At 36.4% G+C, this 27,587-nt stretch overlaps 1 protein-coding gene across 1 annotated transcript in view; it reads right to left on the reverse strand.

The window, feature by feature from the left end:
* Positions 1-384: 384 nt before the first annotated feature.
* The window catches only part of ESF1 (ESF1 nucleolar pre-rRNA processing protein homolog), a 32,043-nt gene continuing 4,840 nt past the window's right edge, over positions 385-27,587 (reverse strand). The window contains exons 6-14 of the mRNA XM_049800332.1: positions 26,376-26,528; positions 24,813-24,927; positions 23,690-23,828; positions 17,261-17,422; positions 9,139-9,260; positions 7,663-7,753; positions 2,924-2,991; positions 1,913-2,059; positions 385-1,334 (exon numbers count right to left, since the gene is read on the reverse strand). Coding sequence (XP_049656289.1) covers positions 1,035-1,334; positions 1,913-2,059; positions 2,924-2,991; positions 7,663-7,753; positions 9,139-9,260; positions 17,261-17,422; positions 23,690-23,828; positions 24,813-24,927; positions 26,376-26,528 — 1,297 coding nt within the window. The 3' untranslated portion in view covers positions 385-1,034. The remainder of the gene's footprint in view (positions 1,335-1,912; positions 2,060-2,923; positions 2,992-7,662; positions 7,754-9,138; positions 9,261-17,260; positions 17,423-23,689; positions 23,829-24,812; positions 24,928-26,375; positions 26,529-27,587) is intronic.

A 27,587-nucleotide genomic window follows, 5' to 3' on the forward strand; every position in this document is an offset into this window, starting at 1 on the left:
AAAGTTGTATTTCCACTAGAACTGATACAGCAAACACTTCAAAAAAACTCCACCAAACCAAACCAAACCTTAAGACAAATCAATCCCCACACTCCAGGGAAGAGAGATAATTTTCTACGTACTGTATTTTCCTGCACCACTGATACGTTCATCACCAACAATAGTACTAAAATGGTGAAACAACAGGGTTTCTAAAATTGTATCATCTAGATCTGCCTTTGACTTTTCTTTCTTTCTTTCTTTTTCTTTCTAACACTGGCAATGCTGGAAGACTTTATATAAGTGTAACTATATTAATGGCAATGCAATAGTAATAGCAAAAAGTTTAATTTTGACATAATTTAATTTAGGCACAGAAGAAGAAAACACAGCTAATACCCAAAATTCCTCTGGGACAATTGAAACCATTTATTTCCAATATATATTAATGAAACACTTCTAAATGGCAGTATTTCCATTCCAGAAAGATATCCAGGAAGTCTTCAAGTATTTAAAGGAGAAATTAATGAACCATATATGTAATCCTTAAAAAATATAGAAAAAACCTGTATACAAAATTTCTTCAATTTGTAGTTATATTACTACCTTCTTTATCAATAGAGATATGTTTTACAGACTTCTGTGGAATTAAAAACCACGTGGAATTAAGACCATTTATTTTCAGCAACAAACCTCTGCTGAAGTGTTTTTCTTATTTATAAATACAACTATATTTATGACTACTTTTTGCAACCATCTTCAGCATTTCTGTTATCTTTAAGAGATGGCATGAGACAAAACAAACTTCCCCAAAATCATCAATTCCTTACTTACACGTTTTCAAGGTGTAGTTTTTCAATAGTAGTACAAAACAGTATTTGTTGTGCCAGAAGAAAAGAGTGATTATTACTCCAGTCAACTCAAAACTCACCACCATTAAGTGACTTTCTGGGGAAATTTTAGGTGGATAGGAATCACAGCAGGCTGTAGTAACTTTAATAGATGTTGCCAGTTAGAAGAACTGAGACTGAAGTCTGAGTAAAAATAAAGTTCAGTTATTTGAATTTCTGCTTTTTCCTTGCCTGAAACTCTTCGGTTTTATTTTTGACAGATTTTATTAGCATTGACAGCGTAGGATCTATGGCTTTCTTAGCAACCCCTCCTTTCTTTGCCAAATTGTTCTCCTGCCCCTTGCTTGCCTTCTTAAGATCTTGCTCCTTTTCTTCTCTTCGGCGAGCTTTCTCTTCCAAGATCTTTTCTACTGCTTTTGTCTTCTTGAAGTTTGGATCTGAAGGATCCAAATTAAACAGGGGAGAAGTAAACATGGCTTGGAATCTTGTATCAGCAACATTTACCTGAAGGCAGAAAAGCAGTATTTATTTTAGGCAACCTTTACCCACAATAGCAAAGCTTTCAAGCACAATAAAATATGAGCTGCTAGCAAGTCATAGTTCATGAGATGGTTCACCATTCCTGAAACTGCTTCAGTTGCAAAAATCCCAGTAAGTGTGAAGTAGAGAGCCAGAAGATACTATTCGTAAAACAGAGAGATGAATGCTTGTACAAATCCTATATATGCCTCTACTAGCAGACCAAGGAAAGGTTTGTTGTTGAGAACTGACCAGGACAAAAGAAGCAGAGGATAACAATCAGAGCAAACGTACCAATGAGTATTATAGGCAATAAGTTGTACAAGGCCTTGCATAAATAGCGTCTTGTTATCTTACACAGAGTTTGTGTCTGTTGCCTTCAACATTGTATCAGAATATTTCTTGCTTTTTGAGGACAGCCTGTAACTCCCTAAAAAGGTAGACCTAGTTGTTCTCCTTCAGAGAGAATAGGGGAGAATGATATGAAACCACCGAATTTGTCCCGAAAATAATTGATATTAACAGGTTCTATCCGAGCCTCAAAATCAAGAGCACACCATTACCTGGAAGTCATCTTCTAGTAATTCTTTCTTTTTCATTAGAAGTTTCTTCTTCTTCTTGCTCAAATTCTGTTGTTCTACAATCTTCTTATAATTAAAGTGTTTTCTGGTGTCATTCTCATCATCCATCATAAGTAGGGCCATTTCAGCCTGTTACAAAATAAAAAAGTCCATGCACACAATGAAATTAAGTTTTCTATGAAAAACACAGCATCTCGTTAATAAAGTCTGTATGAGTCTACATACATATAAATGAGTTGAAATAGGGTTGTCAGGGCATTATTATTTCATTCATAACAACATTATTTTAACATTTTGAGGTGTAATATTAAATACGATAGTTGATTTCCTTTTTATTAGATATAAAATAAATGCAAATATCCACATTCAACTTTCAAACATACTAATAATCTAATCTGAAAATTGTACACCATAATTTAGAAATCACAAACGGATACAATTTTATAATGATATTTATATAGCAAAATAAAAATTAACATATATGAAATTAATAGATTTATTCAGTTAACGTGTTCTGAGAAAGAATGAAAAGCAAACATACAATAGCAAACAATTCAATCTTCAAGGTTAAAAGTCTACAGGACAAGGTTTGCAAACACACATTTTACACAATGCTGATGTTAAAAGTAAATGTTCAGCACAGCCCAACACGCAAGCATACTGGGATAGCTTTAAAGCTAGAGGGACTATCACCTCAACCAGTATGGCTTCTGTGCCCTTAAATTTCAGTGTTACCTAACTGTTGAGCTGTGTTCAACTACAGTCTTCCAGAAAGATATCCTGGCATAATCTTAAGACCTCAAGGCATGGACCATCTACCATTCTTCTTGGATAGTTTTTGTTCCAAAGGCTTTTGCTATTAAAATGATAAAAGTTTTACTCTATTGCTATCCTATGGAATTCAGTAGTTCCACTCACAAACACCTAACATAAATATTTGCAGAATTCAGGCAACCCAGTATCTCTATTTCTTAACATCTTAAACCACTTTACCTTTTGTTTTTCAACTTCATCTTCATCTTCTGAGGTACTTTCAACCAATTCTGACTTCTTCTTTAAACCTAAGTGCAAATATAGGACATGCACACATTTATTCAAGCTTAAGCATGAGAGCATAATTCACCTATCAATAAAACCTCTAAGTGCATCTCATTTTCTTGTAATCAATACTTAAATATCAGATGTGGAAAAAGCTGAAAAGTTAAGAAAAACCAGCTAGACTTAAAACAATAAAAATCCACTGAATATTTGTTCAATTGAAGGAGGCAACCACATTCAAATGGCATAAACCAACAAAAAAGAACAGTTAGAAAAAATGGTTTTACTGTATTTTTCATAGAGCAGTACAGAGAAGTATCACAACACTGCAGGCAAACATATGACATTACTCCACTTCCAAGGCGTTTTAAAGAGAAATTAGTTTATATACTCATAAATGTAATTGAAGCGTCTTGCAGTTGTCAAATTATTCATTCTTTCTACTTAAGTAGACAATGTAGTAAATACTTTAGAATAAATAGGAAATGTGCATCTCTTGTCTGTATCCAGAATAGAAATCTGCCAGCTGAATAAGGGTTCATCAGTAAAAAAACAAAACAAAACAAAACCAAACCCCGAAACCCCACCATTTTTTAAATTTATATGCAAGGCTAAAAGACCATATTGTGCTGTTAACCATGATAGCACAAAAAACCCTTGCAAAAAAGACCACAACAGAATCACAGGAATGAAAATACGATTGACTCTGTTCAGACTGAATATTCTTCTGATGAAGCTCCTTTACTCTCTTAGAATTTACTTTAGATACACAGTGCTGATTAGACAAGACATAATGAATAGTAACAGCATAAGACATTAGTCAAACATAACTTTTAATGAAAACAGACCTGTTTATAAATCCTACAAAATCAAATTATTCTCTTTCGAATGCCTGTGGACCTTGATCAAGAAGGAGCAGGAAAAGCGGAAGGTTTCCTGACCTGAACCACATACTCTGACCTTTGAGCTTGGAATTACATTCTCAGGCAATTTATTACAGTCCACTGGGGGTACTCTTAAGAAAGATATTTGGCTCCATTTTGTTAAGCCAGATTTGTAGTCAGACTAGAAATACAAACATGCCAGAAAAATGTCAAGTTATATCACTAAGTATACTCTGGAACAGGACGCATTTCTTGAAGAACATTTTTTCTGCCTTGACTATTCTCTTGACTATTTCTAAATGGATTCCAAGCTGGAAAAGGATTTCTAGAAGAAACAAACCACCACCACCAAAAAATAAACTAGCCAGATGCACAATGTCATCAGCTCAAGAACTGTTGATTTAGTATTTCCAGAATATGTGCAGGAAAATCAGATTCAGATATAATATTGGTACCTAACCGACACAATTTACATTAATGTGTAGACGGAAGAAATAAATGTCTTACGTAAGACTTCAACAACTACGAAATCTTTTGTATCTCCCCAGAACTGGCTAAACTACAAAAAAGGAAACAGGCCACAGAGATATGAATTAGAGACAATTATTCTTGAAGTTAGATCAGTAAATCTCTTAACCTTTCCATCCATCCCCCAAAGAAGGGCCCCTCAAGTCATCTTCCCTTGTCTTTCACTATATGTAGAATCACGGAAGTGAAGATAGCTTATCTTTATGCCTTCAAAGATTTCTGTTGCTGCAGAGGGGGGTGAACCAGGAGCTAGTATCAAACTAAGCTCTTTTCCATTGAAATAAATAAATAAATAAAACCTTATTTCTTACTATGACACTATGCAGCTAATAAAACCAGCTTGGGACCTAAAAATCACTCTTAGCACTAAAAGTTTTGCATCACACTGAAAACAGTTTGGTTTCAGAATTCACAAATGCATCATTTTCTGTCTTTTTAACATACTCCTGACACAGTCCCCCTCCCCACATACATTCTGGAAGCCCCCCTCCCCTCCCCCCCCCAATTTTGCACACTTACGAATTTAAAACCTATGGTAAGAGCCTTTCCCAAACTGATTGCAAAACCTCAGATTTCTCCTGGCACATGATACCCGCTGCCACCTTTTAATCAGATTTGTTCCACCTTACAGCATCAGATACTTGTCTTCAATGTTATGCAGAACTGATAGCTACCACCAGCCACTGAGAAAAGCTAGTCTCTGCTGCAATCCCCCCTCAAGCTGCTGTCTGGCTCTTTCTCAGCTCAGGAGTTTAGTTTGGAACATTCATTTTGCACATCAACTTTCCAGCACTAACAGTAGAAGCTAATCATAATTTTGAGACTTCAAATACAGAGACCGACCCCAGACCAAAAACTCCTCTCACAAGACCTCTTATCTGTCTTACTCAGAAGCTTGTAAGTCAGTCTCAAAAGCCTTGCAAAGACACACAGTAAATGAATCAGTAATACAGCTAAGACCTTTATCTTCCAAGCACAAGTTCTACAACTATACTCAGATTTTGCTGTTAACCTCTTATGTCCCCGCAGTCATACTGCGACCTTCCAGCATTAAAAAGCCATCAATTCCTACATATATCTTAAATTAGATCATGAGAAGGCATCAAATGGTTTGGAACCTATAGGAGTTGTAACAATGTGTAAAGACATGTAGCCCTTTTCCTTAAAGAAGGATCAACAGAAACTATGTTTAATAGTCTAAAGCACTCTGAAACCATTCAGTTTGTCTAACAGCTCCTCACACTCTTGCTTCCCCTTCAACTGCCTCAGCCTGTCAAAAACTAACTTCTACAAGACCCATACACCTTACAGTCAAGAAGTGAATTCAGCATGGGAACAAATATACCACTGCAAAACCCTAACAGTGCTACTGCATTCTCACAGTTTCTGCACTGAGTCTGCAAACACATCCTGTCATATACTTTTTGAGCATAATTTAAGATCATCTGACAGTCAGTTTAAGGGAGAAATTTCTATCTTTCAAGGGAATAGTGGAAGGCTTATGAAAAATTACAATCATTCAAGTTATTGCTGCCTATACCCTAAATACAAAGTTGGCAGAGCTACAGCCTAGTTCAAAGAAGATTGTAACCCATTTTCCCCAACTGGATAAGCTAGCTGTGCTTAAAACGAACCCCAGCTATGAGACAAAGGCTGTTCTGGGTAAGCTCGGTGAAAGCCAGACAAAGTTGTGCTATGTAATCATTGTTAAAATGTCACTGGCTGTCAGTCAACCACTGTACTCTCCCTTTAAAACTTCTCCAGGGCTAGCCACATTCTGTTTTCCTTCTCTTTCTTCCTTAGTAGCTTATCAGTAATCTTGCAGACAATAGCTTCACTTTCTTAAGCTTTATGTCTATTTTGCTATCCCCAAAGACTCCATGCATGCTAAAAGCCTATCCTCTATATTAATGGGCAAGGTTTAAGAATCTGCAGATATGACCATTCTCTGCTGAGCCCCTCCATGACACAAAGAATTTCTTATGTAACACAGGAGAAAACATTTTTTCGGAGATTTCACATAGAAGGTTGAAACATCAAACATTAGTATAAGAATACCTACATAATCTTCCTAGTTAATGAAAAAAAAAAAAAAAGTGGTGGAAGGAATGGCATCTTTACAATGAGTCCTGAAATAACCTATACACAACTCACCAGGAAAGCATGGCAAAAAACAGCATTGTATGACACCTTGAATTTTTTTTTTCTATAAAACATGGATAGGACTCACCTACTGTTCTGTACTTCAGACTATTAAGACATATACATAAGCACATTAAGACACAAAGAAGTCCAGGTTTTGTTTTTTAATTATTTACTTTCTCCTATTAAAAATTTCAAACTATCAGGACAGAAGCCTATGCTGGCTCATATAAAATTAGAAGTAATTTACTTTTTTAAATGGAACTTGGATCTGCACTACTATACTCAAAAAAACCCCAACCAAAACAGCAGACTGGTGATATTTGTAAATCCGTTGCTATCTTCTTTTTGTTTATTTGCTTTCTGACTATTTTTTTGTGTGTGTCTTTTTTTCTTCTTTTAATATGCAACAGTATGAGCCACCCTTAGGTTTTGTCTCCCAAAAGCATGGAAAGCCAGGAACTCACACTTATTCATTATCCCTACCTTAAAATTTTAACCAGCAAAATCGTACTCAAAATAAATTTGCTGTTACGACAGCAAAAGCTAACTTAAACTTATCAGACTAAAAGCTTGTAAAAAAGGTATCCTAAAAATCTAAACTGGACAAGATATTTCCTAAAATATTATGTTTCACTATTTGGATTTCTAGGCAGCCAGAGTACACTAACAAAAATGTGTATCAGACTAAGAGAAAAGAAAATTGATTACTTCTGAAAGACAACTTTGTTTATGATGCAAAAACATTTGACATTTATGAAATTGACCCAAACTTCAAAGAGACCCATACATATCTGGCTCCTCTTATATAAAAGGAAACAGGCTTCAAAGGCAATGAAGTTCTTTCTTCTGGAATATTTAGGGGAGCAGATGGTCAGCTTGTTTCTAACAGCCAACCCCACAAATTGGCTAAATAATGGCCTCTGATGAAAGCTAAGAGAACAATGTTCCCTACCATTCTGCACATCACAATATGCATCATTTTACCAGAACAGCACCTGCAGTTTCAGGTAAATGACACCTACTTTATTTCATGCTGAACATGCTATCTGTGCATTTACTCTAGCTTGACCTTGTTTCTAAAGCTCATTATTTAAAGAAAGGGCAAATTTATTCCAGAAGTCACCTGTCTTGACCCACCTGTTTTCTCAAGTTCTTCAGCAAAATATGGGTCATTGAGATCAACATCAGATGGAAGTTCATCCTCACTCTGTTCTGTCTCAGCAGTAGCCTGTAACAAAGCACAAACATTATTTCAATCAATATATGAACTACTAAAGTTCCACTTGAATTAGATGTTCCTGCTGTTAGTAACTACGAAGATGAAAACTGAAATACTGTATACTGAACATCATAAAACTAGAATACACTAAAAATTGCTAGTAAAGACAAATCAACAATTTAAAATCTGTTTCACAGATTTAAAGCTTTTTGTGTACCTGAAAAAGGGCTATTTATATATTCCAAGGATCTTTATTAGATGCACCCACAAACTGTGATGCATTAGCTAACCATACCAACAAATTACAGGATCACAGCATTGTTATGTCCTTACTTTATGTTCCACAAATGCTCTACTTGGGAAAAAACTTGAGCAAAGAGCTTCATTTTGCGCTCCAAAATTGAAAAAAGACTGAGTTCCAATTTAAAAGAACAACTTTTTTACTGGAAGTATTGTGTCATATACCTTGCCGCTTGACTTAATTTATCAGACTGAACAAGAATATTATGCTAGCAAGAGTTGCTCTACTACCTAACAGTGCTACTTACTCTATTCAGAACACTCACCTTCTGTAAGGTTTAAGAAGTTACTCATCGAATGCCAGTTAAAACTAACTGGAACACACAGCATAACTCAAGTTGTAAAGATTAGTCTTAAAAACATTATTCTGCAACAAGAATTATATTCAGAGTAATTTAAGAATTTAGGGAAGCTAGATTCTGTATGCCATATGCTTTTTTCCTAGCATATGCACAAACATTTCATTTATCTGCCTATTTCTGCACATTACTGCCACAGGAGTCAGTTACTTCACAATTACTTTCTGTGTGTGGAAAGATGAAGCAACAGTAATTTTCACATTACTGTAGGACCATTTTGTTATTCCTAGACAGAACTATTTACCAAATTTGCTCTTACCATTTGAAATCTGAATAGTTCTTCGTGGCTATGAATTTTTTGCTGTTACAGCTTTGGGAAACAAGTCTGTATTATTTTAGGCCAAAAATCTCCAAAACTAAAATTATCATTATCATAAGAACTTTGAACTGATATGCAGACAGTAGCAAAAAGACCCTTCCTAATGCATTCAAAAATGTAAATTAAAAACCAACTGTTATTATGACTCATTTATCTTTAAAGCAACACAAGTAGATAAACAAAATTTTGTGTAAGAAGATGTATGATCAGTAGTACCCTGAATATCCTTTTGCTCTGTAAATTTGATGAGGCACTCTTGGTCTTTCCATGTAAGCGACCACTGCACATTCTGACCTTAAAAATACTACTGGAAGCTATGCAAGTTTTTATTCAGTTTATCCAAAACAAACAATAACAACAACTTAAAAAAACAACCAAACAACAACTGCCCCCCAAGCGGCCACTGCAAACACTACCTTTCTCTTTTTTTTAAGAATTCTTTTTTCCTTCTTCTTCTCTAGATATTTTTGCCATGGAGTTAGGTTATCCTTTCCTTCCAACCTGTTTTTGACCATTTCTTCAGCAGTTTCTTTGAGGCCTAGAACAAAAAATAGTAAGTTAAATGAGACGAATCTGATTTTTTTTTTTTTTTAAATCAACTCTTTTCTCCTTTGTAAAAGAATAATCTAGTTTTTCTTTAACAAATATTGCTTAAACCAACATCTTTATAAATAAGATCACTTTACAGGATGTGTTTTTCCTAATAAAACATTCCTTCAGTAATAAATTGTACAAGAGTCAGAAGAAGAGTTTGCTTATGCGATATCTGATTCCAAACACTCTTGCTATTCCTCAGAAAGGTCTCCTCTCCGGACATTAGACTGTGCAGTCTACCGATGCCACTTTTTAAGGGTGAGAATAACACAATAAAGATAACAACAGCAGACACATACGCAGCCCTTATATTTAACATACCTTACTATAATTAGTTAAGATTCAGAAAAACACTTTGAATACAGTCCAGTCATTCCCATTTTTTGAGCATGGCAAATACAGAAGATGAAGTGACTTGACAATGATTCTGAAATGTTAAATCACTATCAGAATATAGGGTTCTCTCACAGCTGGCTTGAACCTCTATAGCTGGTGCTCTCCATCTCACACAGAGATACTACCTGGTTGTTGCTGTATCAGTATGCCTCGCTCACATGATAAAGTTGCTATATATAGCATCTTCATTGCTGAAACTTTGCCTCTGTGATAATACTGTGACAATGCTGCAGTGCCTCTGATGACTAGTGTATTTTTCGTCCATCATTGTAAAAGAGAACAATAAGCTATTATTTGAATAAATTTGAAGTAAAAATAAATCGGCAACTAGAAAGTACAGAAAAACGTAAATAGAAAACCCAAATAATTTCTTGCATCATGTACTAACGTCATAACATGACATGCATTAAGTTAGAGAAGTTTTTTCCAAGTCATCTAGCCTTTTAAAGCTACTTAGTACCAGTCTGATTTAACAACAGAAAAATAAAATTAAAAAACATTACACACCTGCAATAAACCTAGATTCAGATTCAATGCTTAAGGTAAATAGATTTGGTGGGGTTTTTTAAATATTTGTTAACAAGAAGCAGAGACTAAGGGCATAGATTGCTTGAAACATATCAGCCTCTCAAAGAAACAAAAAAAAAATATTTGAAAGAATGTTTTCTGTTATCACCGATTACCAGTTCAAACTGTAATAACTCAAGATTTAAAAAAAACAAAACACAACCAAAAAAAAAACAACAAAAAGAAAAGCAGCAGCAAGAGAAATAAACCATCCTCATATTTGATTAGCACACCAAGTTACCAGAAGTAATTTTTGTACTTAACAGCTACGTGAACTGAAATCTTGAAGAAGAATACCATTCTCTCACCAGATTCAGTGAGGAACTGTAACTATTAGACCATTAACTCAGATCTGCACCTCTTCCATATCCTTTTGTTACAGGCATGGTGTAAAAGAAGCCCTCAAGTTTGTGTTTCCTGATGTGTCAACAGCGGGGAAAGGTAGCTGCATACTTTGCTGAAGGAAGTTTCATCTTTACTTTCAGAGTATGAGAGTTTTCTGAGAGTCTGAGAAAAGTAAACCCCACAGAAGTGCAACACATCTGGCTCTAAATAATTCTCACATAACAGGATCAGACAGTTAAGTTTGGATGTGTTAATTAGGTTTACATTAAATTCCATAATTTAGCACAGACTGCCACTGTTTCAATGCATAGCACTTGAAGCTGCATGCACAAGTATGTCCTAACCTTTAATTAAGCCTTTTTGTAAATATGCATTCTGATAGTTTCTCATCACATGATCACAATTTACCTTTTCCAGAAGATCTTAACCGTTTGATCTGTAGATCATGAACACGTAACTATTCAATATTTTGTGTTCCTGTTCAATGTATAGCTAAGTTACTGAACATAATAACGTACAGCAAAATTACTGAACGCAATTGAACCCTACCCTAGCAACAGGATGGAGTTTTCTATAATATGCATCATTACAGTATTCAATGGTGCAAAAACATCACCTTAAAAAAGAATCCATTAAATAACTGAAGGATCCCCATTTGACATCTAGAATATTTAAATCCAAAATAAGCACTTTATTTAAAAGCAATCTTCGTTTTTGGTGAAAAATTCTGTACACTTCAGGAATGCTTTTTCAAAAGTCTTTACATCACACAGCACTTCCATGTTATGAGGACAAATACTGATTTCAGATGCAGCTTATACACTTTCAACCCCTTCTTCATGAGATGGGTGCTTGCAAAAACAAAATTTCATGGTGTAAAGAGATTAACTGACTTGCCTTGCAACACACTGGAGCAGAATTCAGTGGCAGAGAGACAGAATCCATTTCCCTGGCAGGAGATAACAGCCTGAGCAATGAAGTATTTTTCTCCTACCTGTAATTCCTTGCTTCATTCACTATACACTTTTTTTTTTTAGCTTCTGTAACAAATGAGTCAATTAACATCCTCTTTTACGAAATGACTGATAGATCTTGGGAGTGTGTAGGAATCATGTTTCTGCTTCCCCCTCCAAGTCTGGTACTTGCCGTCTCTTCCCCAATTCTACTTGTTCGAATTGTCTCTCTTCAGCATCTCCTTCTTACCCTCTCAGTCCAGCCCTCACCTAACCAAATCCTACTCTCCCGCCCCTCACACCAGTTTTATTGCTCGGAAATCATACTTGGACCTCTCCAGATGTCCTAGACTAGATCCCATTCTTTCTCCCAACTCCCAGGTTTCTCAGTTGGCCAGTCCCTGCTCCTCATCATTCCTTCCAGCTCTCCTCAATAACGAGAAACTGAAAACAGAGTTCATAATGGAAAAAATGGGCAGTTTTCATGGATAGTTCTACCCGTCCTCAGAAAAGCAGGCAGAACATTTTTCTGAAAAACTGCAAACACAATTCCTGTTCTTGTGCTTGTCAACACTCCAAAAATAATTCAAAGGCTGGAGAGCTGGTTACAACATGTCTGAACCATGAAGTGTGGACAAGATCTAAAATCATATTAAACCATGCCTTATAGGAAGAAAAAGAGTGGAGCAAAAAAAAAGATAAGGCATCATTCTACTATCCTGGAAAGAAGCCAGAATTAACTGTAAGTGGCAAACCGATACAGCCACAAAAATTGGGTACTAAACCAGGAAATATGCAGAGCCACGATAAAGAAAGGATATTGTATAGCTTCACTAAAAACATGCCACTAAGAAACCCTTTCATACAACAAAAACAAATACTTCGTTATTTCCAACTGTAGACCTCTTCATCTCCAAAGTCAAGGAAAGCAGAGTCAGAAAGCTTCCCAGAAATTGAACTACTATTACTTCAGATATTATTTTGCAGTACTTTTGTGGAAAAAATTACTGGTCAGGTAGCAGCCTTGCAGATTCTCTCTGCAGACAATAAATACTGGATTAAAAAATATATGTCACATCTCCAGAAAAAGAGAGACCCAAAATCTCTAAGGAGGTTACAGGATTTCTGATTTATTTGCCTGGAAAAATGGAATCATTTGATCCATCTGGCACAGAAGGACTTGGAGGAAAATACAGCCCTTTCTTGTGGTATTTGGCAGTCTCATGAAAGGCATTAGAGTTTCTCCACAGATTAGAATGGCTTAGAAACTACTGTCCAGACCACTTCCCGAGAATAAGAGTGTATTTAAGTGGTCAAAAGGCTTTTGATTGCAGAAGGGGAAAGGAATTGACTACTTTAGGTAGAATTATTAACTGGCCATACAAAAGGCTAATTTATACCCTTATCGATATATTTTTTTTTTTAAATAAATCACATTAGTTTTATTTAAGCTTCACAAATAAGGGCCAAGAAAAGAGGGGAAAAAGGTCATCTATATTAGCATACAATTAAATCATACCTGAGCTAAAGTTTACCTAAGTATATTGCTTCTCATGCTGGTGGAAGATTGAGGGAGGGTGGGCAGGCCAGAATTTTTACTTCTCTAAACACTTAGTTTTGAAAACTTTTAGAAGTTTAACAGCATGCAATGGTCACAATTATTAGATGTGAAGAAGATATTTCTCTATTCTCAAGAAAATCTAAATGAGCAAGTTCATCTTGCATGTAATGTCTTATCAGAAAAAATAAACACGTTGTTGCAGGTAGCTAAAAGGAATGGCAGACAGAAATATTCTGTTAACATTAGAATTTGTCAGTCCCGAAGACAAGACAACTTAAGACAGTTTTCCTAACATAGTATAACTACTGGAAAAAACCCCACCACACTTAGCAGCTAAGATGTCAAGTGTGAAGAACTACATGCTGAGCCCATGGGTAGCTGAGCACACACTGCTTCATGCTGCAAGAGGTAAGGCTGCTTCAGTCAGAGGACACGCTAAGCGATGATATGCCATATGAGCATTATTGTGCTCCATATGATCTGTAACAACATGCAGTTGGGGTTACTATGTACTTTAAAGAGACATGATTGCCTGCTATTGTGATGAAAACAAATTTCAAATTTTCCTTTAAGCCTAGCTAAATATTTACAACTCATTCTTCCAAAGGAAGAACTTTTAAGTCCAATTAAAAAAAAAAAAGTATGAAAAACTGGCTGAATATCATCAGAAATGCAGTTGTGGTCTTCTCCCTCTTCACCTTCTGAAGAGAGCTTTGGGAGCTGGATAAGGATGCATAGTAATTGTTGCTCAAATCAGATATGATTAAGAAAACAGATGGATGCTTAAATATAACACTGATTTTGTGCCTAAAAGAAAAAGACCAAAGAGAGTTGGAACTACATCTAATTTACTTTTGCTGGCACTGTGGTTTATGTAAAACTATTATGATTCAAGAATAACTGAATCATTCACAAAGTATGCTTTCTATAACCATGTATAAATATTTGTGCCAAAACTCAAATTTTTAAATTAATTCAAATCTCTGCCTTTCATTTGAAAAGCTTCCTAGATTTAACTGTTGTAACTCTCCGCATATTAAACATTTGGGCAGGAAAAAGATTTTGTAATAAGTCAAGCAGATTAAGGCAGATCTTGATAATAAAAATATTTCAACAGCCATAAACTAGCTCTCAAAAAATTAAGGAGTCTTAAGAGATTATAACATAAACTATTTTTGAATTCCCAGAATGCTCCAACTGAACATAATTAAATGGTTTTGGAAATTATATATGCACATTTGTTGAAGAAAAAAAGAACATAATAACTGAGGTACTTTTCTCCTGTAAGAAAGCACAACCTCAACTGTGTATATATTACCAGAGCTATAAACTACTGTTCAGCATGTGCTGACTATGCTCCACCGTAAAAAGAAATTAAAAAAAAAAATAAAAAATTTCCCTTTCAGGTGTGCAGGACCTCCTCTCCAAATGCTGCCTGAAGTCAGTAATGGCTAAAGTGTTCCCATACATGACACTCAAAAGCAAAGTTAAGACACTTGTCTTCACTTTTAGGACTTCTGTTTTGGACAAAACCATATTCCAGGGCCTTATAGCTAGTAATGGTATTGACCGACTTCGTGGAGTTGAGTATATAACTAGCAGATGCAAGTGAACACTTCTATGATTTCCGGAACCTCTCTCTTTGAAAATACTCTAACTTTTTCAGGGGAAGAAATAAGGAAACACTAACATATACTGCAAAATCATAGCTCCTAAACTGACATCAAATACTATAAACTACCAATGTAAACTTCATTGTGCACACAGGCACATTCAACCTATCATTATATGAACAAATCTGACCCAGTACACAGACATCCAACTGACTCTTACACAAAGTCGGTCATATTTATCAGGATAGGGAGTTTTTGTTTGGTTTGGGTTTTTTTTCCATCCTTTCCTCAAAACAGATGAGGATATAGCAAAAGTCCTAGGAGCCCCACAAGAAGGTGCAGTAAGGAAGGGGTTGGACTACACATAATATGGAACAAATCCAATTTTCCAAAGTCAAGTTCAGTTGCAAAGAAACAGGGAGCTTGTGTATTAGGGAACTGGATTCCATCTCTACTATAGTTCCTAAATGTTAATAGAATTGACTTATAACATGCAAGGCACAGTTTTAAGAGGCACAGTCTTTCAGAAAACTTCTTGCTCTCCCTGTGCGAGAGAGACTAAAGAGAGTTTCCTTTAGTCTCTCTCAAAACAATTTTCCATCTGCCTCAATGAATGGTTTGCTCTAGATTCCTATGTCACCACATTACATTGCTTAAACTTTTTTAATTTACAGAATGTCATTCATACACTTTGCAAGATTCTTCAGAAGACAGACGTATAACAAACAAAAAAAAAACCCAAACATGTTTTCCAAACCAACACAAAAAATGGTAGCTTTTCTTAACTGTTTAAACAATGCCTGGCCTATATAAATACAGAACACATTCCTAGCAGCAATTGTTTCGACTGTGGTTTCCACCTTCAGTCTGAAAGGTGGCAACAACAAATCTTTATAAAAATCTTGTAATAGCTACCTATGTATGAAAACTCATTTGCCTTGAAAGCTCAGTGACACAACAAATTAAAGCTACTAAGTGCACAACATCAAGAATGCAAATACTGACACACTGCGGACAGAGGAAGTAAAACATGACAATCCAGCTGCATTTGCAAGCACTTTTCCTATAGTGTATAGTACAGGCATTCTCTTAAAAGTTTTGGGAAAATTCATGCCAGAAATTATTGGAATTATATAAGCACGACTGAAAACACACAACTATTTTTAATGCCAGTGTATATTTTCGAATACAGATCTTACCAAGAACTAGAAATAAAACTATTTCATTCAGTTCAATCAATTTTAGTGAATCAGTACAGACCAGAACAAGATTTGAAAAGTGAGCACTTATATTCAACAGAAGTCACCTGAGTGAATTCAGAATGGTATTAGTGTAAATCATATCATTAGATATGCATTCCTAGCTGGAATTAACACATCAGTGGTGAAGGGGCTGGATTCTAGTATATCTCGGGTCTCAGTATTTACAGTAACAGATCAGGCTGTGTACTTATGTAGCCTGCAGTCCTACACCTACTGAGCCAATACAGCACCTTGCTGCCCCCAAAAAGCTAATGTCACAATTTTGTAGTCTTTGGACTGCATAATTCAACCCTCTGAGCACTTGCCTAATGCTTGCATTTGCCTATCTGACTCACTAATTCAGTGGAGCAGATCCAGATTTTTTCTTCTTTTCCAGAGTAGTGCTGTCATTTTAGCAAATAAAATTAAGGTTGCAAAGAGATCTAACAAGTGCTAGGGCTGGGCTGGTACAGGCAGTCCGAAGGAGCTCTGGGCCAGGATCAAGGAGGAGAGGGAGGCCACAGTGAAAACCTTTCCCTTTGTGGATGTAGCGAGTTGTTAAATTGGCTCATTACATCACAGGGAAAGCACACACCCATAAACGAAGTATTGAAAAAAAAAATAAATAATCAGTATGAATGTCTCTTCATCATAACGGAAAAAAGAAGAGACATTGATTTTCAGAACTTGGGACGAGTTCTGCTGGGATGCGATATGGTGAAGTTATCTTTTCTAATTTTCAGATGAAAATCTGGGTATCACTAAATACAACTAAATACCTCTGGTAGCTGGGATTTCTTCCTGGTAGCTTTCTTTTCCACAGAGCAGTCTCACAGGAAGGTCAGACTTCTCCCTTCTCTGTTCCCCCAAACATTCATCATTATGAAAGCAAGATTTTCAAACCATTCTCCTCTAATTTTATGCTATGTCTCCAAATCATACTGGCTTTCATTTCTAAAAGTGCAGGTATGTTTTATGACTCTACAGCAAACACATGAATACTATTCAAGAAAATCTATAAAGTAATGAATGAAAAAGCAAGCACCAAAAAAAGTGGTGAAAAAATAAGATACAAAGAGCAGCTTGCAGTTGAGTAACTGAGTTCAGTCATATTATTTCTTCTATTTACCTCATTGTAACCCATCTGGATTTCAATTTATGGAAAAAAATTCTACTACTATAAATCCAACACCAAACACTACATCCCTATTAGCAGGCCAATACTGCATATCTTTTACTGCATAGTAAAAGAAAAAAATAAAGCTTACCTGGAACCCACTTAATCTCCATTCCTATATCCTTTTCTTCCTGTTTTTTCTCTTTTTCTTGGATACTTTGCAAAAGTTCTCTGTACTTGGCAATTTGCTCTTCATCATCTTTCTGGCCTTTCCTGGGTTTGTCATCTTCCATTTCATGAGCTACATCACCACCTAGAAAGAGAGATTAAAGCTATCACAGACAGCCTCAAGAAAGTGATCAATTGCAGTTAGTGTTTAGGATAAGGCACATACATTGTTTCTAAAAAACAAGCTAAAATATTTTCATCTATTATTCCCCCAAAGAGTAGTCAGTTTTAGAATACCCCTACTTAGATGAAATAAAAACAGTATCTGAAGAGACAAAGAAAATTTGCCCAGCAAAGGAAATCACTGATCGGACACAGCACCCTTTAATGCATTTTAAAATAATTTGTTTCAGACTCCCTTACAGCAGTAAGTAAATAAATTTCTTTAAATTACTTACAGCAGTAAGTAAATAAATTTCTTTAAAAAAATAAAAAAAAGTAAGTAAATTTAGTACCTAAATATCAAAAAATAGTTATTTAAAGCATTTTGAAAATAGAATGCTACGTTTTAACAAATAAACCTTGCAGGACTCTGTAACAGAAATAACTATTCTATGCTTTAATCTTCAGTGACTTGCTGAATTAATAAATGAAGCAAGATGGAAAGAGGGTTTTTCCTTCCTTTTTTAAAAAAAATACAGTTAAAACGTGACTTGCAATAAGCTTTTAAACGAATGTTTCAGAAAGAACATGCCTTTAAGGCTTTAAAGATGCTGCAGCTCCTTGAACTGCAGAAAACCAGGTTTGGGGCATGCTCCTTTTTCTTTTTTCTCTGATTCAGCAGTAAAGCTGTGCTTCCTACAGTACCGAGTTGCATGGACAGGATAACTGGTGTCTAGAACGACAGATCACAGTTGCAAGTTAACACAGCGTGACCTCTGGTCTTTGGCTAAAACTTAGGTTTGATGCTGTTCTCTTCCACATCCCATCACTGCAAGGTCGTTGTTGGCTGGGAGCAGAAATCTTTACTGTTCATAGAATCATAGAATCTTTTAGATTGGAAAAGACTTCTAAGATCATCAAGTCCAACCGTTAACCTAACACTGCCAAGTCCACCACTAAAACACGTCCCTAAATACCACATGTACATGTCTTTTAAATATCTCCAGGGATGGTCACTCAACCACTTTCCTGGGCAGCCTGTTCCAGTGCGTTGACAACCCTTTCGGGGAAGAAATCTTTCCTCATATCCAATCTAAACCTCCCCTGGCACAACTTGAGGCCATTTCCTCTTGCCCTATCGCTTGTTACCTGGGAAAAGAGACAGACACCCACCTCACTACAACCTCCCTTCTTAAGGTAGGAGAGAGGGAAAGGTCTCCCCTCAGCCTCTTTTTCTCCAGACTAAAAAAACCCAGTTCCCTCAGCCATGCTTCATAAGTTTTGTTCTCTAGACCCTTCACCAGCTTCGTTGCCGTTCTCTGGACACGCTCCAGCACCTCAATGCCTTTCTTGCAGTGAGGGGCCCAAAACTGAACACAGTAGCTGAGAAGCAGCCTCACCAGTGCTGAGTACAGGGGGACAATCACTTCCCCGGTCCTGCTGGCCACACTATTTCCGATACAAGCCAGGATTTGCTAACAAGTCACTTTTGCTAACCTCCAGTCAACTGGGACCTCCCCGGTTAGCCAAGACTGCTGATAAATGATGGAAAGTGGCTTGGTGAGCACTTCCGCCAGCTTCCTCAGTACCTCTTGGGTGGATCCCATCCGGCCCCATAGACTTGTGTGTGTGTCTAAGTGGTGTAGCAGGTCACTAACCATTTCCCCTTGGATCATGGGGGCTTCACTCTCCACCCCGCCCCTGTCTTCCAGCTCAGGGGGCTGGGTACCCAGAGAACAACTGGCCTTACTATTAAAGACTGAGTCAAAGAAGCCAGTAAGTACATGAACCTTCTCCTCATGCTTTGTCACCATGTTTCCCCCCCCCCCGCCCCCCCGACATCCAATAAAGGATGGAGATCTTCCTTAGCCCTCCTTTTGTTGCTAATGTATTTATAGGAACATTTTTAATTGTCTTTTTCGGCAGTAGCCAGATTAAGTTCTAGTTGGGCTTTGGCCCTTCTAATTTTCTCCCTGCATAACCTCACGACATCCTTGTAGTCCTCCTGAGTGGCCTGCCCCTTCTTCCAAAGGTCATAAACTCTCCTTTTATTCCTGAGTTCCAGTCACAGCTCTCTCTTCACTCAGGCCAGCCTTCTTCCTCGCTGGCTCATTTTTTGGCACATGGGGACAGTTAACTGCAGCTGCTTTTTCACTTTCCTCATCAGAAGCTGAGATCTAAGAGGAAAGCATCTGCTCACGCAGAAAGCATTCTGTTTTGAAGACGAAGAAGAAAAATAAGCCATTTTGTTATTTCTCCTTCCTGGTGTCATGTAAAATGAGAAGTAAAGCTATACTGAATGGGAACCAAAGAAATTCTTAAGCTAAGAAAGGCTCCCTTGAAACGGGATAAGTAAGAGGCTACCAATTTGTATTTATAACTGGTTTTGATACAAGAAATTTAAGTGGCAACGCATATTGTCATACTTCATCATCTGGATAAAACAAGCATTTGTTTTGTCAAAATTAACAGTTTTAAAACAAATGTTCAACATCGCCTTCAAAAAAACCTTAACAGCCTTTTCATTCTGTAAGCAAATAAAGAACACTTGACAACAGCTGCAAGAAAGGAAAGTGAGCTGAATATGTTCTCAAAGTTTGTTCAGAGTTCAAATAACCTTGTCACTAGCTTTCAAGTATCACACTGTATTGCACAACAAGAGGAATCACTTTCTGATGGATATTAAGTCAGTAATGCTTTCTGCCAATAGCCTGTTCAAAGACTTTTTGAACTAAACACAGAAACAAAACAAAGTTCTGCTGCATTAACAGCTGCACTGCAAGGGAAAAACAATTAACCTGTGAAGGAAAAAATGGCAAAAGCTGATGAAATTTAGAGTACAAATATGAGTATATTCTTACTGTTTTCAAAGGAGAGTAGTAACAGAAGCCCAACACCACAAGAGACTATGCTCTCTGCTCAAACTCCTACTGTGGAGAGCAGGGCTCTACAGAGTTCCCTATAAGCCTGTTGGTATTCAAAAAGTGTTTGGATAACTCTTAGATATATGGTTTAACTTTTAGGTTGCCCTTTGTGGAGTCAGGACTTGGACTCAATGATCCTTGTGGGTCCCTTCCAACTCAGGATATTCTATGATTATATATATATCAGGAACAGCTAATTAAATAAATATACCGATAAAAGTATTTTGCCATATAGTCTATTCAGGTATCCTGTGTGGCTGTGCAAAACTGAACAGCAGAAAAGATGTTGTTGCTCTTGCAAAGATAAAAAAAAAAACAGAAGAAAAGCTTAGGCATAAAAACCATAATGCTTAATTTGAAGCATCATTTAAAATGCCATACACTAAGTCACTTGTGCTCGTGGTCAAAACAGCAATTATGGGCTGGATTTGATTCACGCCACAAACATTTTCTAACTGGAACAAATGCATCCAAGTAACAGAAAATTCAGAATCAACGTAAAGGACATACTTTGTGCTACGAACCACAACATACCAGGTCACTGAAATACTTGACTTTACAAAAGTATTGTATAATAGTATTACTAACATTCATGACCACATATTTTAAGTTTAAAAATTCCATAAAAACCAGATTCGAACAGGCCAACAAAACCTGTTTATAAATAAAACACCTTAATAAGATAAAAAAAATGAATAAAAGTACAGGACATTTTTTTCCTTCTTATCACACTCCTACATTTCCATTCAAGCAGCTGACATTGATTTTTCCCATTTGTCCATAGTGCCACATAATTCTGCTGGATGGAATCCTGTTGGATGGAACCCTGTTTTATCCATTCAGTTATGTGATACAAAAGTTCAGGAACACGTTAAAGACATGACAACATAATTCCTCTATTAATAACTTACTTTTCAAAACATCATTAGAATCTAGACATTTCCAAGTTTAAAATTTGTTAGTGTGATAAGATTACTTAAGGTCAATTTCTTTTCCTTCCCAGCAATGGAAGTCTATTTTTTAAAATTCCTGGAATATTGCTCACTTATAGATGTTTGCTTTCATCACCACCCCATTACAGATGCTAGTCTTTAACATAGCGGTAGTCTTGTACATAACAGAAGATGGAAATGCTTTCCTCTGCATCTGCTGCTCCCATGCAGATACTTTACTCAGCATTAACAGAGAAACTAAAGCTCACAGAGATGCAGTTTATAAGTGCATTTTTATGTAAGATGAGAAACAAATGGACATTAACCCTGCCAAGATATTGCCAAGCTGAATTTGCTGCCAGAAGATTTCCCAACTCTATAACCAGAAAAATCTGTAACGTTCTTTTGCATGCTCCAAACTCATCTCTGATTGCAACAACGCGCTTTAATGCAGTATAAATCAATTTTAACATCTGTTTGAAAAACCTGATTAAGGCTTAATGCAATTTTCTTTGCCTTGTAATTTAGGCTATATATAGATTATTAATTAAGAGCAGACTGAATTTAAGAGTGAAAACAAGCAAGGCAATTGAGGAATTTACATGATGGTGAACTATACACAGAAGATTTACATACCTTATGAAGTTAAGATTACATTCTCTTTATATTCTTAAGAAGTACATGAATCAAAAAACATTTAAAAGATGTTACTACTACACTCTAAAGTTCTCTTAAATATGTTCTGCTACTTAGCTTTCCCCTTACTGTATAAGACCTATGGCTTAGGAGTACCAAGAAGGCCCATAGCACAGCTTTTCTCCACTGCCATTCACACTTCCCTGGATACCCAAGAAGAGCTACTGCTGGAGTGAAGAAGCTCTGTACAATCCACATCTCCCTCAGGAGCTTCTAAGGTCTAGAGTGCATTCAACACCCTGCCTAGGCCATTCCAACAAGCACAGTCTTAGGGCAGCTTCCTCAGTATCTCCTTGCCCTGCAGAGACTTTAGTATGGGTATAGAGGACCACAAAGAGGACAAAACACTGTATTAACCTATAAATAGATTTCTGCAGTGAGTATTGTACCTAATCCATTTAGTTGTTAGCCACTCCATGTTTCAAAGCAGGACATTTCCTCTGAAAAGGAAGTACCTCCAGTTCTATTGAAAATAATTTTATCTCAGAAATCAAGAGATTAAAGTAGGTATTGCCAAACTTGACAAAGAAATGTTAAGATACCCTGTAAAAAAGAAAGAGAGGGGTAGGAGGAAAAAGAAAAAGGGAAAAAAATGATTTTACACTCAGAGGTGGAAGCTTCTATTCAGAAAGCAGCTATTTAGCAGCTTAATCATTAGGATAATTCCTAATTACCTACCATTTGGTAATTTTTGATCAGTGTTACTCAGGCTTCAAAGAAAGGCAGCAGATCTTCATTCAGCACTGAATGAACAGAATAGCTACCACATTCTCTACATAAATCATTCAAACATATGAAGAAAAGCAACTTTTATTTAACAGATTTATCCTAACAGCAATAAAGAAAATATGCCATGATTTAGATCACCTGTGATCTTGCTACTTGAAATCACTCAAATTATAATCATTATACTTGGCTTAATCAAACATTAATTATACCAGGTAAAGAGATTTTGCAGTACAGAAATGAAAACCAGAAAGGTGGTTTAAAGCTAGGGTGAATACTTAAGCCAAACTCTCACTAATGAATCTTCTAAGTAAGCTGTAACTCCAAATTCAGCTAACATACTTTGTCTTCAAAAAGAATGTAGTAATTTTGGGGTCATACTAGTGATATTTATATTTGGAGAATCAGAATCAGGTTTGCATAATAAACCTCAATTGTGGCTTTAGAGATACCATTCTAAAAACCCGCATGTGTTTTCTTATCATGTATAAAGAACACTGGAAAAGTGTATTTAACTCAAACAAACAAACGAAATAAAGAAAAAAGGAATGTCAAGTTCCAGCAAATTTAAAGAACTCTACAGCTTCCATGTTAGCATGCCTAACTTCTGAATCTTTTCCAAAAAAATTTTAGCATCTGTCAACCTGTCAGTGTTCTGTCATCAATCCATTTATTTCTGAATTGAAAAGAGCCAAAAAAACCCCAACCAACATGCTCACCACCAATTTCCCTCCACCTTTAGGTGACACAAACAAAAAATATATGCCACTTTCAGAGATGTTTAGGTCTGGAGGAAAGGTAGGTTATTTTCATAGTAGAACCTGACCACAGCTTTTATATAACGAGCATAATACTGACCCTGTAAAAGACAATATTCCATTTCTAAAGATATGGAATTTACGTATTTAAATAACTCGTGTTCAAAACACTGCAGCTAATGACGTTGTGGACAACATTTATTCACCTAAGTACCTTGCTGCTGTTCTTCCTCTTCTTCACTAGAAGAAGCCAAATAAGCTTGAAAATCCATGTCAAGAAGTTCCTCTTTTTTAAAAGTTCTGCTGAGTGATGTTACTCGTTCATGATCTGTCTCATCCCATGTGATATCTACCTTAAAAATAAAAATGCCACTTGTAGAATCTGAAACACTAAAATTAAACATTGTTAACTCTGTTGTTTTAGGGAAAATTCCTCGACACCTTCCATTTAAGACGCAATGTAAAACTGTTACTGATATTCTCTACAACAATTAACTATAATAACTATTTACTAAAATAAATTTAATTACAACTTTTTGGAATTTGTTCTACAATGAGTTTCAAGGAGTTTTAACTACATGAAAGAATGAAGAAGTCTCCTCATGCACTGAAGGGTTCTGTAACAGCAGGTGACAACACAAAACCTCTGGAAGCCAAATTTCCTTTGTGGCAGCAGATACTGTTGTTGAAGCAGCCACCAACTCCTTTCCTTCCCTTTTCCAGCAGCAACCCATTCCTGGAGTCATGCATGGATTGCAATGAGGACAATGAAAACATTTGCGGAACTGCACCCTCAACTGGAAGGTGAAATAGATCTGACTGAAAAATGATCCAGCAGGAATTACTTATTTCTCAACTAATCACTTCTCCAATGTGGTTCACTTCGTGGCCAGATGGAAGTTTTGGCTGTCACATAAGACAGAGTAGGAATAAATAGCTACAAGGAGGGGAAGCAACTGTTTAAGCCTGGCACTACCACCAAAAAGTCTCTTGTTGAGCTACAAACAAATACCCATTTTAGGCAAATTACAAGATTTTACTGTGAATAACAAAGTAATTCCATGTGCAACTTGTAACAGAGGTATAATGAGGTCAAAATGTAGTACTTAATTTGTAACAAAGAAGCTGAATCTCTTTTAAAATCCAAAACTCCAGCTTATTTATGGGGTTGCAACTTGTGGCTCTGTAACATGCTTATATCTTTTAATATGTTTGATGTCTTTATTTTGAAATGGTGAAGCTAATCAGGAATCTTTCCCCCACTACTTATATAAATTATAAGCCGACAATAAAACTAAATGAATTCGAAAAACATTACAAAAACATTGTAAAGGTACCTTTGATGTTCCCATAGCAGCAGATGTGAAGTACTTTGGCTTGTATACAGCTATGTTCACTTCTGAAGCTTCATCTTTTGGCTTATCATCAAATGTAATGTTATCTGGAATAAATCTTAAAGGCAAATAAAACATGTTATTATTCAAATACACTGGGAAATTTCATAGTATAAACAGTCTAAGCTTTTCATGAGTATGGTACATCAGCACAAAAGAATTTGCTAAAATAAAAAGTTGGTAAGACTGAAAGGGAAACAAAAGAAACAGACAAGTACTCCACACATGTAAGATGAACTGTCTGGCTTCTGCATGGCTATTTCACAGGTTTTTGATGTGTAGCACCACCATGTTGGGGAAGTAAACTAAACAACTTTCAGTTTGGTATTCGCAGGGTCAGAGGTGGTTTTGTTTGTTTTAAGAATCATCTTTTCAGGAAGCTTAATATTAAAAATTCAAAAGAAAAAAGTGAATAAAATAGAATTTGGGAACAGATAAATAAAAAAATTGAGAATATTTTAGGGAAGCCTGGTACACCTTTAACATTACAATTAGTAGGGGACAAAAAAAATATTAAAAAGACGAAACTCATGTGTTACAATGGAAGAAGTTAGATAAAAAAACTAACCCTTTGTACACTACATGAGAAATTACTTGGGCTTCTTTTTCTTTAATCATTGCAAATGTAATCTGATGAATACTATTCAACATTAAAATTTGTTTTCCTAATCTACTTTGTTTAGAGTTTTAAGCAGCTGTGTCTGTTGTAAAACACTATCTTTCTATGTTTCGAAGCATGAGAAGTTACATGTTCATTTGGCAGAGGTCATCATCTTCAAAACGGTTCAAAGCAAATGAACTAAGTTCATCTAGAAAACGATTCAAAGCAAAAAGACTTATCTTTCACTGACTTCCAAGAGTGCCCATAACACAGGACCCAGCAGGCAAAGCCAGTTTCTGCCAAAACTTCTTATGATTTAGTAACTTATCTTCTGCTCAGACTACAAGGCTTTTCAGTAACAAAAGGAAATACTGGCAATAAAACACAGCTATAATTTAAAATTTTTTTTTTCCCAAACATGCTTCCAGCTCCCTCATAGGGGCTAGCATAGTAACCTATTGCAGCTTCATGACAACAGCAGCAATATCCTTGCCCTGTGGTAAGCAACCCTGAAAAAGAGCCACTTCTGGGCCCTTCAGGAAAGAAAAGAAAAAGGGGGGGGGGGGGGAAGGGCAGCAGTACGTTGTTTTATTTTCTAAATCCTACCACTTAATTGTACCCAAAAGGTTGAAGATGCAACCAGAACATTGTACCTGACTTCTCTGAGAATAATCTCTCTATGCAGAGATCCTCTCAAACTTCCCGTATTCCAGTAAAAATGCTCAAAAAGAAGAAAAAGGAATCATAGGGCAACTGAACAACTCACTGGATGCCTAATTTATTTACATATCTCATTTTGGTTACAGAATAAGGACAATGTAGTTTACTCCAAATTATTTTAAATTGGCTTTAATTCTCCCTCCCCTCCCTGGCCCAACATGTAAAGAAGTCAGCACTGGAATTACCTCAGGTCTATAAAAGAACAGCTACTTTCAAATTCCAGTCCATCACATTCCTCATAAATTTTATTGGCTGTTTCAGGAGCATCACATTCTACAACTGCATAGAAGTATTTCAGTCGCTTAAATTGATACTCCCGCAGTTTTTCTCTATAAAGCCTGCAAAAGTGGAAAACACCACAATCAAGTGAGCTGCCTTTAACAACTTCTCATTTGCAAAACATTTTAATTCAACTCATTAAAAGCACACACCATTCAAACACTCTCCTAGTCTCTGGTATCTATTCAGTTTTATTTAAGTAAAAGGACTCATGTTATTAAGTGTACACTTTCTGTACCTGACTGCTTCCCACAGGCAAGGTGAGAACAGAGCACAAAATAGCATATTTGTACACCCCTGTGCAGGCCACAGAAAGTAGTATTTAATAGTTCCTATCAAGTTGTTTGCAATTATCCTGGCTCCTAACAAGGCAGATGAAAAGGACGTTCATACATAAGCAAGAGTACATGTTAAGAATGTAAGAGAAACTGGGAGACGGTAAGGACAGAATTGCAGATGCTCACACTAGAAAGAGGCAGTGTAGGACTGATGAGTAAGAAAGCGGTATGGGTGAGGAAAAGAATCAGAATACCAGCTTGGCTAGCACAGCTGGTAGTGGCATCATACAAGATAACAGCAAGAGAAAAAGAAAAGCAGAACAGAGACTGAGAAGTGGATGAATTGGTGGAAGGATGCAGGAGAGAGATCACAGGGCTGAGGTCCTGTCCCATGAATTTAAAGGGTATGTACATAGGTATCACTGAGGTATCTCTGGGATATCTGGATTTCTGTTTGTTGTATTCCAGAATTTCTAGAGCCTGCTAGGCAGCAAATCCAACACTTCAGGATGCACCTTGATGCACACAGTGAAGCTAACTTCAGCACGCACTGTGAGTTCATCATATAATTCCCTGATGCACTAGAGACTTTCTTCAAAGGGATCTGCACTTATTTCAGAAGCATCTAGATTTTCCAAATATAGGGCAGTCCAGCGGGATGTATTATACAAAAGTGGCCCCAGTCAAGCTGCCAAACATCTGGAAATTCTGGAAAAATATAAAAGCAAAACCTCCCAACTTCCATACAGACAAGACTTTCAAGGAGAACAAAAGGGGAAAAAAAAAAAAAAAAAGCCCAGAACAAAAAACCCCCCAAAAACCACGACATGCCTGAAGAAG

The sequence above is a fragment of the Accipiter gentilis genome, chromosome 5 (genome assembly GCF_929443795.1).
Source record: "Accipiter gentilis chromosome 5, bAccGen1.1, whole genome shotgun sequence".
NCBI classification, from domain to species: Eukaryota; Metazoa; Chordata; class Aves; order Accipitriformes; family Accipitridae; genus Astur; species Astur gentilis.